This window comes from Anas platyrhynchos, chromosome 35, assembly GCF_047663525.1.
Source record: "Anas platyrhynchos isolate ZD024472 breed Pekin duck chromosome 35, IASCAAS_PekinDuck_T2T, whole genome shotgun sequence".
Classification (NCBI taxonomy): Eukaryota; Metazoa; Chordata; class Aves; order Anseriformes; family Anatidae; genus Anas; species Anas platyrhynchos.
In genome coordinates, this window is record NC_092623.1 from 2541494 (window position 1) to 2554381 (window position 12888).

General features: G+C 59.0%; 2 protein-coding genes across 2 annotated transcripts; both read right to left on the reverse strand.

Moving 5' to 3' along the window:
- Window positions 1–613: 613 nt before the first annotated feature.
- On the reverse strand, window positions 614–4125 carry LOC140000961 (maestro heat-like repeat-containing protein family member 7). The gene is made up of 8 exons (XM_072032069.1): window positions 3754–4125; window positions 3351–3488; window positions 2739–2915; window positions 2334–2489; window positions 1922–2023; window positions 1658–1760; window positions 1458–1517; window positions 614–829 (listed from the first exon to the last, which is right to left on the reverse strand). The coding sequence occupies exons 1-8, from the start codon at window positions 3886–3888 to the stop codon at window positions 693–695; spliced, it is 1008 nt and encodes a 335-aa protein (XP_071888170.1). The 5' UTR covers window positions 3889–4125; the 3' UTR covers window positions 614–692.
- A 90-nt stretch (window positions 4126–4215) lies between these two features.
- Window positions 4216–9751, reverse strand: LOC140000912 (maestro heat-like repeat-containing protein family member 7). Its single transcript, XM_072032018.1, has 11 exons — window positions 8530–9751; window positions 8217–8296; window positions 7879–8019; window positions 7493–7572; window positions 7135–7255; window positions 6913–6999; window positions 6342–6446; window positions 5808–5964; window positions 5195–5286; window positions 4615–4764; window positions 4216–4431 (listed from the first exon to the last, which is right to left on the reverse strand). Exons 1-11 carry the CDS (start codon window positions 8645–8647, stop codon window positions 4216–4218), a joined length of 1347 nt encoding a protein of 448 aa, XP_071888119.1. The 5' UTR covers window positions 8648–9751.
- Between the last annotated feature and the right edge of the window lie 3137 nt (window positions 9752–12888).

Sequence of the window (12888 nt, forward strand, 5' to 3'; positions counted from 1 at the left end):
GACAGAATCTTCTGTGAAGCTATTTTATTCGCGATTGCAAGGGCGGGCGTCCTGTCAATCAGGAGCGCATTTTAGTAAACAAATCCTAACCTTTTATTCCCTATTACCCGACGCGTGATCACCTCCCCTGTTTCCTCATTGGCAGAGTACTACAGGTTCACAAGCTGCTCGACCCTCCTCTATACCATATATGTACCATTTTTCTTGTTTTCAACCCTTGAATTTCTCCCTTCTTGTGTGTTGAGGTCTTGTGATCTTTGTTTTACTGTTCTCATACTGCTCATCCTGTTTGTCTCAAGCTTGCAACTTATTTTGGAACAGCGAGGCCTTCTACCGTCCACTCATCTACTTAGCATTTCTCCTTGTTATGACTACACAACTACCTTGCAATACAGAAAATTAGTTCTGTACTGCAAAAACACAACTTTGTTTCTCACAGGGGGACTACCCCCGTGCCGCCCAGCGCTGAATAAACACACCTACTTTACAATCTTATGGATTGTGGAGTCCGTTTTCCATAAGCCACCGCCCCTAAGCCATTCCCCACCACACCACCTAAAACCCTTACAGCTGCCCACTACGGTAGAGGCTGGAATGCTCAGCACACCATGCAAAGGATTCCACGGCCCTGCACGTGGTGTTGGAGTTTTAATGGAATGCAGGCGTTTGAAGGTTTTGTGCCTCTCCCTGGCTTAGGAGAGGCAGCAGCACAGTGCCCGCCGGCACCAGCTCGATGTCAGCTGCTCCCTTGGACGTGTCAGGATGTAGATGGTCTGAGTGGCCAGAGACACAACACTTTCCTCCTCGTCATTCTGCAAGGGCCGGAGGACTGCAATGGAGAGAAACAGAGCAGAAATTAAACCCACCTGTCTGCAGAGACTGCGGGCAGAGCCTGCCACCCCTCCACCCGTCACTTCCCGCAAAGACACAGAGGGACCAAGGGGTTAGAGTCAGAGAATCATTAACTATCCTGCGTTGGAAGGGATCACTGAGCCCAACTCCTGACTGCACACTGGACGGCACAGGACTTAACACCACATATCCAACAGCTTTGTCCAAATGCTTCTTGAACACCCGCGAGCTCGGGCACCATGCCTGCTTGCCTGGGGAGCCTGCTTCAGTGCCCAACCACCCTCTCAGGGAGGGACTTTTCCCCAAAATCTGATCTGAACATCCCCTGACCCGGCTTTAAGCCACTCCCTCGCCTCCTATCACCGGTCGCCTGAGAGGAGAGCTCGGTGCCTCCCTCTCTGCTCCCCGTCACAAGGAAGCTGTAGACAGATGTGTTTTGCTGTTAACATACTCCAGAAAAGCCCTTTTTCTTAGCCAGCGCAGTACTGGCCAGCTTCAACCCCAGCCGAGCTTTTGGCCATACAAACTTTCTCCCTTCCCTCTGAGAAAGGTGAATGCCCCCTGCCCCACCGGTCGTGGACCCACACCCCGCTGCCCTCACTCACTGCTGCAGATTTCATGGATCTTCATCTCGCTCTGGTCCTTGCAGTGCTGCGCGGCAAGACCTAGGCACAAAGCTGCTGTCAGAAGCCTGCAAGGCTGCCCCCAGGCCCACTTGCATGGGGACCCAGTCCCGGGGGGGACTCTAGGGACACTGGGGCTGCTAAAGGCTGACAAAAGAGGGACCCCGGGGGCTGTGGCTCACCGATGAACCTGACGGCTGCCTCCCGCAAGGCGACCTGAGTGTGCTGCAGGTACGGCAGGCTCTGCTGCAGGTATTTCTCCACCTTTCCCTTGTCCTGCACGAGCTGGAGAGAGCGCAAGGTTACAGGGCTTGCAGACCCTGCCCGGCTGGACAGACCACCCCCTCCTGCCAACACCCCCCCTTCCCCTCAGGCCATTCCCATCTCCCAGCCACGAGCCCTGTGGGGCTGGGGTTTTGAGGTATGGAGAGAGCTGTTGTCTTTACCAAGTACTCTGCGATCTTCCGGGTCTGCTCTGTCTGCGCCAGGTGCTTGAGTTTTCCCTGCTTCAGGAAGTCTGCAGCGGTGACAAGGGCTTCCAGGGAGGCCTGCAGAGCAGCAGAGGCTGAGAGATGGCACCAGAGCCCAGGGAAGGGGACCTGGCAACGCCCACCTCTTGGCAGGGCTGCAGGCCTTTCCCAGCCCCCGGTGGGATAATGCAGTGGGGGGTGAGTGTGAACTGCGTTTGGCATAAGGAAGGAGGGGAGCTGTGCCCCCATTCTCCATGACACAGGCAGCTGCACCCCGAAGGGACACACATGCCAAGTGCCCGATTACCTTCAGCCCTGGCCCCGGACACCCAGGCAACCCCTGTGGTGTCAGTCTGCTAGTCCCTCTAGTCAGGTATGCCATACGCACCTTGGCCACGCTCTGGGTCTGGTCACTCAGGTGAAAAAAGAGTGGGAGCAGGCCCCTCTGCACGACCTTCTTCAGCTGCCTCTTGTGGTACCACAACGCAGCCTGCATCACTTTGTTGTAGAGGCAGATGGAGAGCTCTTGCAGCTGGCTGCACTCCTGGTAGGGAGGAAGAGAGGAAGACTTCAGCAAGAGCTGCTCCCTGCCCGCGGTGAGCAGGGGCGTTAGGGTGGCTGACGTGAACGGAGGTGCTACAGAATCAGAGTGTGCTCAGAGGAGCTGTGGCCAGATCTGTAGCCACACTGAAAGGACGCAGCCCCACTAGAGGGAACGTAAGAGGCCTCCTTCACGGGGGGCAGCTGTCATGAGAGTGCCCATCTGTGGGCTCAGGTCCTGCAGCAGCCTTACATCGTTAAACAGTGGCAGGATGTCCCCAGCCACTTGCAGAGCGATGGAGCTGGCCTGCTTCCTCTTCACGTGATCCATCACGTTTCCGATGAGAAGCAGGGCCTTCATCTTGGTGTCAGCCCTGGCAACGTGCAGGCCCTGAATGATGCCTGGCAGCAGCACAGGAAGTTTTCTTGCCTGGAGGAAGGACAGAGTTTCCATTTGGTGAAACGATGAAAGGCCACCCTGGCCAGAAGCCTGTGGTGCCAGAGCACCAGGCTGCCATCTTGCTCGCGCAGAGGCAGCACGAGAGTCGCACCGGGCAGCAGCCAGCAGACAGGCGATGGCCATGGGCAGCCCTTGCGTATGTGAGGGGAGCAAGGGTAGGAAAAGGAGGGCAGCTGAGCAAAGACTCTGTGCCCCCTTTTCGGACCCGCTCCAAAAGGTACACGGCATGCATGGAAAGCTCCCCAGAGAGCCGCTGGGCCCCTCCATGGCCAGCTCATTTCTTGGCCATTTCTTCTGCGCCACAGAGCTGCGGGCAGAGCAGAGCCCTCCCAGCTGGCCGGGAGCAGGCCATGATACCTTCAGGACAAAGGCCCACCGGCCTTCACAGTAGTGTGCCCTGCTCACCGTGACAGGTGTCTCTGACGCTGGGAGGAGAGCGCTGAGCACCACCGAGTACGTCACTCGGTTGGGATGCTTCAAGAGCCTCTGGAGGTGGCGCAGGGCCTCCGAGTCGTCTTCTCCAACATCTGGGTGGGCCAGCAGCTGAAAGGAACACAGCATTGAGAGACTGTCGGAGCCTGCAGGGCTGCAGGCAGCTCCTGGCTCTCCCGGTGCCTCAGGCCAGGGGCAGCTGTGGCTGTGGAGGGCCGCAGGGCCCCTGAGTGCCCTGTGCCTGGCAGCACCCAGCAGCCTTTCTTTGCCTGCTCCTCCCGCACGGACGTCCTGAAGGAGCTGCCAGTTTGGGGGTAGATGGGCAGAGGCACACACACGGCCCTGAAGAGGAGCAAGGCCTCGTCCAGTAACTCACCGCCAAGTGAGGGATGCAGTTGTCCTCTGGGATGAAGCCTGGGAGCCCGCGCAGCTTCTGCTCCTGGAGCACGCCAAGTGTCTCCCTCAGGACCTTCTCCATCGTCTGCTTCTGGGAGAACATGGTTTCCCACATGGCCAGGGCAGCGCTGCAAGGACGGAGCACTCAGTCAGCAGGGCACACTCCGCCCCAGCGCCGTGGCCTGCACAGGCCCTGCAGGCCCCAGGCTGTCCTGCAGCCCTGGCCCTGCCGCCCCCCTCCCTTGGGGTGCCCTGGGAGCCTTGTCCAGGCAAGCAGGAGAGGGCAGAGATGACGTTCCCTGTGGTGGCAGGGATCCTGGCTGGCTTGCTCAGCTCTGGCTGCCCTGGCTGTGGCCAAGGAACCACGGCTGGAAAGCATGGCAGCGTGGAGGGCCCTGCTCTGGAAACGCAGAGCAGGGCCCTGGAGTTTGCTGTGGATGTGTCAGGCGGAAAGTCTCCTGTCCCCTCCCCTCCCATACAAGAAGACCTGAAGGTTGGCATGCCTGTCAGATGATGGCCACATCTGCAGCAGGGTGCTGGCCACCTCCCTTGGCCGCTGGTTGGCCAGACAGAGGATGAGGCTGTCCAGGCTGCGCCGGGCTGATGCCGTGTTGATGCACTCCACGTGTCTGTAGATGCACCTCACGATCTCTGGCACCTGGAGAGGCAAAAGTGGAGTGCAGACGTACTTTCAGCCACTACTCACACAACTGCCCTTCCCATGGCTCTGGGATGGCTTCCAGGGATTGCCTGCGGTGCCTGAGAGGCCTGGACGTGGGAGGGAGGAAGCGGGGCCTGACATGGGCTAACGGGCAGGGCAATCCAACTGCAGGCCACTTACGTCGGTCAGCCAGGAGGCAGGGTCTTCGATGGCCATGTCCAGCACACCGCTGACCTCCTGCTTGTCGTATGTGTTGGAGTCTCTCAGGGCTTCAATGACCTTGAGGATGACGTCTGTCCTCTGAGACTGCTGGAGGTATTTTCCAAAGTTCTGCAAGGAGGAAGGGACATAAGACACGTTGCAGCAAGTGCCCCGATGGTGCTGCAGAACTGAGCGGTGAGAGCAGCTCTGGAGACAGATGCCTGAGCGTGCTGGCAGCAGTGCCCACGGGAAAGCAGGAAGCAGGGGCTGCAGTCCCTGCGTGGTGGGGGCTGAGAAGAGCCCTCGGGGTGAGGGACCAGGGTTGGAGGCACGGGCCCAGGGTGCTGGCCCTGGAGATATGCGGGGCTTGCTGGTGGCCAGGAGGGCCAGGAGAAACTGCTGCTGGGAGGCCTATGGAAAGGCCCTACTCAGGGACAGCAGGACCGCGCGGGCCAGAACAGCGAGGCCACACCAGCCGCACTGATGCTGGAGCCCTGTGTTCCCACAAGTCTCCTGCTGCTGCTGGGACAAGTGTGCCAGGAAGGGAGGAACTCATTACCGTGGCAATGTCCGTGGCAGTGGGTAAAGGAAGCCTCGGTATGGCCTCAGCTTTCCCCTGAGGCTGTTGACTAGCTTCTGGTGCTGTTCTTCCTAAACACGGCAGCAGAGGGGGACAAAAAGAAGAAGATTCACAAGGACAAGCCACTTTTGTTAGGAGGCTTACCAAGTGGTGAAAAGAGCTTTTGAGTAGGAATGGCTGAGGAGGGCGGAGATGCTGCAGAGCCCAGGGAGGCAGTGTTGGACAGAGATGGAAAGCAAAGGCAGACAGCTGATGGGAGCAACGGAGATGGCAAGAGAGCAAGGGCTGACGTGTGCCTCAGGGGTACACATGCAAATGCTCCCAGCCTGGGACACGCAAAGGAACGAGAGCCCTGCGTGCAAATCGCACAACTAAAACGCTATTGGCCTAACTGAGGTGTGGGGGGTGGCTCGAAGGGCTGGAGCGCTGTAGTGCAGGGATACGAGGGGGACATACAGGGATCCTCTCTCTAGGAAGACCGCTCTAGAGGTCTCCACAAGAGCGCTCCATGGCACTACTTAGGAGAAGAAGCAAGTGCCTCAGGCAGTGCCTGTGTCTGGAGGGGAAGGAAGCCCAACACAGCTTCTCTTACTGTTTTTCTGGATGAATTGGTAGAGGTAATAAAGAGCATCCAAAGCCTCCCATCGTATCTGCCTGTTCTCGCAAGTGTGGCAAAGGAGGAGCCATCCCACCAACTGTCCCAGGAGCGGCACATTGCACTCAGTGTATCCTCCATCAGCGCTGTGGTCCTGGGCGAGAGAGAGAGGAGGGAAGTGCTGTGGGAGGCAGCTGGGGCCAAAGTCCTGGAGCCAAGAGTGTGCCCAGGGCTGGCTCCCAGGTGAGTCAGCAGCCTTGGCCATGCCTGCTCTCCCACCGTGCTCCCTGGGCGCTTGAGGCCTGCACAGGACGGGGGGCAGAGCTGGCTCCCAAGAGTGCTCTCAGGGACTGGGAACATCCCCCACTCGGGGTCCATGGGCAAAGGAGGGCTGAAGGCCCTTGCTTCAGGGCTGAGCCCTAGCTGAGGGTCTGTAGCCGGGCTTGCCTCGGCAGCACCCCTGAGCTGCAGGCTGATGTGGTCTGCGGGGAAGGGGAGGTGGGCTGGCTGGAGGGGTGCGTGGCTCCTTACCTCCGGTGAGAAGCGTGTGGCTAGCCAGCCGGTCAGCTTCGCGGCCCTCCCCACGGCCCTCTCGCAAATGGCTTCGCTGTCGGAGTTGGCAAAGGGCAGCAGAATCTGTGAGGGGAGAAAGTGCTGGTCTGCCCTGGGAGCTGATGCCCGCTAAAGCAGGAGCATCAGTGCTGGGCTCCCGCAGCACTCCGATCTCGGGAGGAAAGCACCACAGACAGGGAGGCAGGTGGACAGCAGCAGCACCAGTGGTGACCAGTGCAGTGCCTGGGAAGAGGGGTCCAATTCCTGCCGCTGTGTAGACGCAAAGGAAGCCCAGGAGTGCCATGGGCAAGGCTTTTCTCCGACACAGGAGGAGTCTGTGGAGGGGAAAGGTCTGCAGCCAGGGGATACGGGGCTGCCAGAAGACCTCAGTGGGCAGCCCCCGGTTCCCCCAAGGGAGGCGGGCACCCTTCCTGCCCTGTGCTGCCTGTGCGTGGCACTGAAGTAGGGTCTGTCCGTTCCGCAGTGGATGCTGAATTCCCTCCGGGTGAGGAAGCGCCCCTGGGAACACTGCTCTTGGCAAGTGGCAGACCTGCAAGATGTCCTGGAGCTCAGTGAAGCCGGAGAGGGGAGAATTTCTTATGAAGAGCCTCAGCATGCGGTCCATGGCGTCCAGGGTCTGCAAGGACAACAAAGGGGTGGCAGTGGATCTTCAGTCCCTCTCCCTCTGCCAGGATCTGCACAGATCTCAGCACAGAGCAGCCAGGGATCAACCCAGAGGGATGGGTGCTCCAAGAGCTCTCCCAGAGCATACCCTCAAGTAGTAGATGCGGCTCTGGCACTCCAAATACTCGTGTGAGGGCAGCAAGAAGACACTGTTGAAACAGGTGAGCAGGATGCTCTTCTTCTTGCCCTCCAGCACTGAGTTGACATAGCTGCAAAGAAAGCAAGGGGCCTCGTTGTCACGGTGCTGGGAGCAGGGCCTCAGGGCCTCAGGGAAGAGGACGCAGCACTGCGGGGCCTCGGTCCCTGCCATGGGGACTGCCTTCCACCTTCCAGAAGCCCCGAGGCTTGGCGAGCAGCGGCCCCGCGGCTGGCACTGCCAGGCTGCTGCCTAGACAGGGGAAGCCTGGAAGCCAGGCCCAGGGCCAGAGCAGGGGCTGGGCACGTACCTCAAGTGGCCAAGTGCAAGCATGGCTTGCTGCTGCACCGCTGTGTGCAGAACGTCCAAGGGCTCCTCTTCCAGCAGCACCTGCAGAGCACAACCGGGATGGCACCGGGCATCGGGCGGCACAGCTCGGCAGCGCCAGCAGAGCTGGTCCAGGTCAGAAGGGCCGGTGGAGCCCCAGTGCCCCCAGCCAGCTGTGGCACCCAGAGGGCCGCCCTGCCACCTCCCTGCTGCTGAGCTCTCCGCTGGCGGGGCTTCTCAAAGGTCCCAAGGCCGTCAGGGGCAGCTGAGTGTCCACGCAGCGCTTGCCCCCGCCAAAGCCCTCGAGAGTCCCGTCCCCACAGCCTGCCCTTGCACCCCTCCCAGAGCCACCAGGGGGTTTCCCATCACCTTAATATGCTCTGCCAGCTCGTATTTTTTACAGAAGGCATCAAGGCCGCACCACAGGTCGCAGTTTCTGGCAGTTCTGCACACGCTGATGATGCTCCTTAGGAACTTCATCTTCAGGTCTTTATCCTGGCAGCCGGGTGGCTGAGAGACCAACGGGGAGTGTGAGAGGGGAGACCCATGGCCGGCAGCAGGACCAAAGCCTCGAGGGGCTCAGGGCTGTGCGGGGCTCCTGGAGGGCGGCAGCTCTGCCTCGCCAGCAGCCCGCCAGCATCCTGGCAGCAGAGCTGTGCAACCCTCAAGAGACACAGGCACAGCCACCATGGCAAGGCCACACCTACCTGTTGCGTGCTGCTGACGAAGGAAAGAATGCTGTACAAGCTCTCCTCTTCTTTCTTGTAGACAGCTAAGCTGCCAGCTTCTAAGAAGGCAGGAGAAGAAGGAGGGTTGTAGAGGGTGGCCAAAGGCAGGAGGGAGGAGAGGAAGGAGCTCTGGCCTCCCTCCAGCCCTGTGCTTGCTCCCCTGGCACAACCTCCCTGGGGGTGTCCGGGGGCTGGGCTGCCATGCTGGTCCTGACGCTGAGCAGGGTGTTCTTGCTGGCCCCCCCGCTCCCTAGCCCCAGCCCTGCTCCCCCTGACGGGAGCCCTCGCTCACCGTTCAACAGCAGCTCCATGACGTGCTCATGGTGTTCACTAGGAGCTGTGTTCTCCTGACGAGCCTCGGCCTCCACCCAGGCCAGCATGGGGCTACTGGGTGGTCGTCTCTCCTCCATACTACGGGCTGAGGGTAGAGAAGAGGCAATCTCACAGAAATGGCTCAGCGCTGTATGAAGACGCGGGCTATGCTCGGGGACTGCTCCGCAGCCTCGTGCTCCTGCCCTGTCCCGTCACAGCCGTGCCGGACACTGGGTGGCCGGGGCTGGCTGCTCTGGCTTTTATAGGCAGCAGTGGGGAGTGCCCAGATGATGTCACAAAGGGCCCTTCTGTGACCCGCTGCCGACTCAGGGAGGGCCGGGTGTCCCCTGCAGGGGCACAGGGGCAGCTTGGAGAGAGGGAGGTGGGGGAATCTCTTCGAGTTGAGATAGAGCGCTGACGGCATTAAGCTCGGATGCTACTCAGTGTCTTTGCTAACCGTGGTGCGTGCCACCATGTGTGTGCCACCAAGACACACTGCGCAAGCGCAAATGGGAGGCGTTTCCGGAAATGACTGCTTGGGACTAATTTTAAGACGAAGCGGGGACAGGCTATGAATATGTACGGGCGCGTTGTGAAACTTCAGGCCCATGTAACTCTTTGCTGCAGATAAGCAAGGCAAGTTGCCACGTCGGGTGCGCACGTCTTTGGTGGGACTATCCCCCGCTCTGCCCTGCGCTGAATAAACATTCGTCCTTTCCAATCCTACTGACTGGGGAGTCAATGGGGACGCCTTGGGGGGTCTCATTTGGGGCCGGGGTCACTGGTAAAGGTCAAGAAGAGCTCAGGGGCCGGGGGTCAGGCTCGCAGAGCGGGACCAGGCCCCGTCTCCATGGCGACCGCTCTGCTCCGGCCCCCACAATGCGCCCCGCGCCGCTGCCCACTCAGAATCGGGTCCGGCTGTGATTGACAGCGGAGAGGCGTGACCACAGAAGGGCCGAAGGGGCGGGACCGCAGGAGGCGCCTCCACCAATCGGATCGCGGGGAACCCGGCGAGGGACGGGCCGCGCGCTCCAATGGGATCAGGGCCTCGGGGCGAGCTCAGCCAATGGCGGCCGACGCGGATGGCGGCCAATAGCAGCGCTTCGTGGGCGGGCCGAAGGGGCCGGCGGGGCCCAATGGGAGGCGGGCGCCGCGCGGCTGCGCACTGAGCGCCCGGGAGGCGGAGCGGTGCCGCGGGCGGAGGGCGGCCGCCATGGAGCAGGGCTACGGCGGTAGAGAGACCCATGGCCGGCAGCAGGACCAAAGCCTCGAGGGGCTCAGGGCCTCAGGGAGGAGGCCCCGGCCAAAGCCCTCGAGAGTCCCGTCCCCACAGCCTGCCCTTGCACCCCTCCCAGAGCCTCCAGTGGGTGTCGCATCACCTTAATATGCTCTGCCAGCTCGTATTTGTTGCAGAAGGCATCGAGGCCACACCACAGGCCGCAGTTTCTGGCACTTCTGCACACGCTGCTGATGCTCCTTAGGAACTTCATCTTCAGGTCTTTATCCTGGCAGCCGGGTGGCAGAGAGACCAACGGGGAGTGTGAGAGGGGAGACCCATGGCCGGCAGCAGGACCTCGAGGGGCTCAGGGCTGTGCGGGGCTCAGGGAGGAGGACGCAGCGCTGCGGGGTTTCGGTCCCTGCCATGAGGACTGCCTTCCACCTTCCAGAAGCCCTGAGGCTCGGCGAGCAGCAGCCCCGTGGGATACGGGGCTGCCAGAAGACCTCAGTGGGCAGCCCCCGGTTCCCCCAAGGGAGGCGGGCACCCTTCCTGCCCTGTGCTGCCTGTGCATTGGCACTGAAGTAGGGTCTGTCCGTTCCGCAGTGGATGCTGAATTCCCTCTGGGTGAGGAAGCGCCCCTGGGAACACTGCTCTTGGCAAGTGGCAGACCTGCAAGATGTCCTGCAGCTCACTGAAGCCGGAGGTGGGAGAATTTCTTATGAAGAGCCTCAGCATGCGGTCCATGGCGTCCAGGGTCTGCAAGGACAACAAAGGGGTGGCAGTGGATCTTCAGTCCCTCTCCCTCTGCCAGGATCTGCACAGATCTCAGCACAGAGCAGCCAGGGATCAACCCAGAGGGATGGGTGCTCCAAGAGCTCTCCCAGAGCATACCTTCAAGTAGCAGACGCAGCTCTGGCCCTCCAAATGCTCGTGTGAGGGCAGCAAGAAGACACTGCTGAAACAGGCGAGCAGGATGCTCTTCTTCTCGCCCTCCAGTGCTAAGTTGACATAGCTGCAAAGAAAGCAAGGGGCCTCGTTGTCACGGTGCTGGGAGCAGGGCCTCAGGGAGGAGGACGCAGCACTGCGGGGCCTCGGTCCCTGCCATGGGGACTGCCTTCCACCTTCCAGAAGCCCCGAGGCTTGGCGAGCAGCGGCCCCGCAGCTGGCACTGCCAGGCTGCTGCCTAGACAGGGGAAGCCTGGAAGCCAGGCCCAGGGCCAGAGCAGGGGCTGGGCACGTACCTCAAGTGGCCAAGTGCAAGCATGGCTTGCTGCTGCACCGCTGTGTGCAGAACGTCCAAGGGCTCCTCTTCCAGCAGATCCTGCAGAGCACAACCGGGATGGCACCGGGCATCGGGCGGCACAGCTCGGCAGCGCCAGCAGAGCTGGTCCAGGTCAGAAGGGCCGGTGGAGCCCCAGTGCCCCCTCTAGCCCCCCTCCCCCTTTTTGCCCCCAGTCCGTATGCCCTTCCCCTCATACCCCCTCTTTTTACCCTACCACTTGTACCCTATTTCCTCCTTTCCTCCTCCCCCCCCTTTTTTACCCTTTGCTTTTACCCCCCACCCCACCAGGGGTATCCAGCCAGTCCCGTTTTTTTGGGGGGGAGCCTCTCGGCTGGAGGGGAGGGCAGCCCAACACAGCTTCTCTTACTATTTGTCTGGATGAATCGGAAGAGGTAATGAAGAGCATCCAAAGCCTCCCATCGTAGCTGCCTATTCTCGCAAGTGTGGCAAAGGAGGAGCCATCCCACCAACTGCCCCAGGAGTGTGAGAGGGGAGACCCACGGCCAGCAGCAGGACCTCGAGGGGCTCAGGTAGGAGGACGCAGCGCTGCGGGGCTTCGGTCCCTGCCATGAGGACTGCCTTCCACCTTCCAGAAGCCCCGAGGCTTGGCAAGCAGCTGCCCCGTGGGATACGGGGCTGCCAGAAGACCTCAGTGGGCAGCCCCCGGTTCCCCCAAGGGAGGCGGGCACCCTTCCTGCCCTGTGCTGCCTGTGAGTGGCACTGAAGTAGGGTCAGAGCAGCCAGGGATCAACCCAGAGGGATGGGTGCTCCAAGAGCTCTCAATGGGACCCCCCCCCCCGGCTCGGGGGGAGGAGGTGGAAGAGGGTGGATGGGGGGGAAGGTGCCTTTGGTTTCTTTCCTTTGTTTCTCACTTCTCTATGATCCTATATATATAGGATAATAAATAGAGAGCTACATATATAGAACAAAAATATCAAATAAAAGTACTTAAATATATTTACGAAAGGTCAAATAAATTTAAAATATCTTAAAATACATATATATTAGATTTTATATCCCTATATGAGATACTATTTACTAAATTGCTTACAAATAACAGAGCAGTGTGCAACAAAAGCCTCTGGAGCGTAAAAATTAAGTATGTTGAAGACTACGTGTCGGACCAGAAGGCTGAGATTTCTTTCTTAATTTCCTAGTAAGAAAAAAAAAAGACAAAATTATGACTCAAACTACTATCACTGATCCGGGGCACAATCAAATGCAAACACGTCCCCTATTCATTCATAAGTGAAGGATTGAGACCAAAAACACAACTTCATGATGAAAGCGCCCAAGTGGACTAAATAATTAAGTAAACAGGTACAACTTTGGGAATGAAAGGTTTGGTTATAGAACTAACTACTTGGTGGTATCATCCTGACCATATATATCCAGTACCAGATTTGCCCTCCATGGAACAAGGCAGTGTCTCCACATACCACTCTTTTGTTCAAGTTGTCAATTTTTTTTCCCTATAAAGTTGGACTTTGCCATGGTAGCACTAATGTTGAATTTCAGTTCTCACCTCTGTATTTAGCAAGTTGAAGAGGAACTCTCTGTCAAAGCGTCCTTGTCTTCGTAAAGCAGGATCTATAGAATCCAGTCTGTTGGTAGCTCCGATTACCACGATCTCCCCTCTGTTATCTATGCTGTCCATAAGCGTCAGAAGAGTTGAAACAATGGAACTAATAGAAAAATACAAGTTTTACTTACCGGTTCAGTAAATTTTGTTACATTCCACATGACTTTCTTCCAGGAGTAGTCATAATGGACAAGCTTTTTAAGGACAAGACTCGTTTTAAGACATAAAAAATAGGTAAGTTAACACAGACCACATG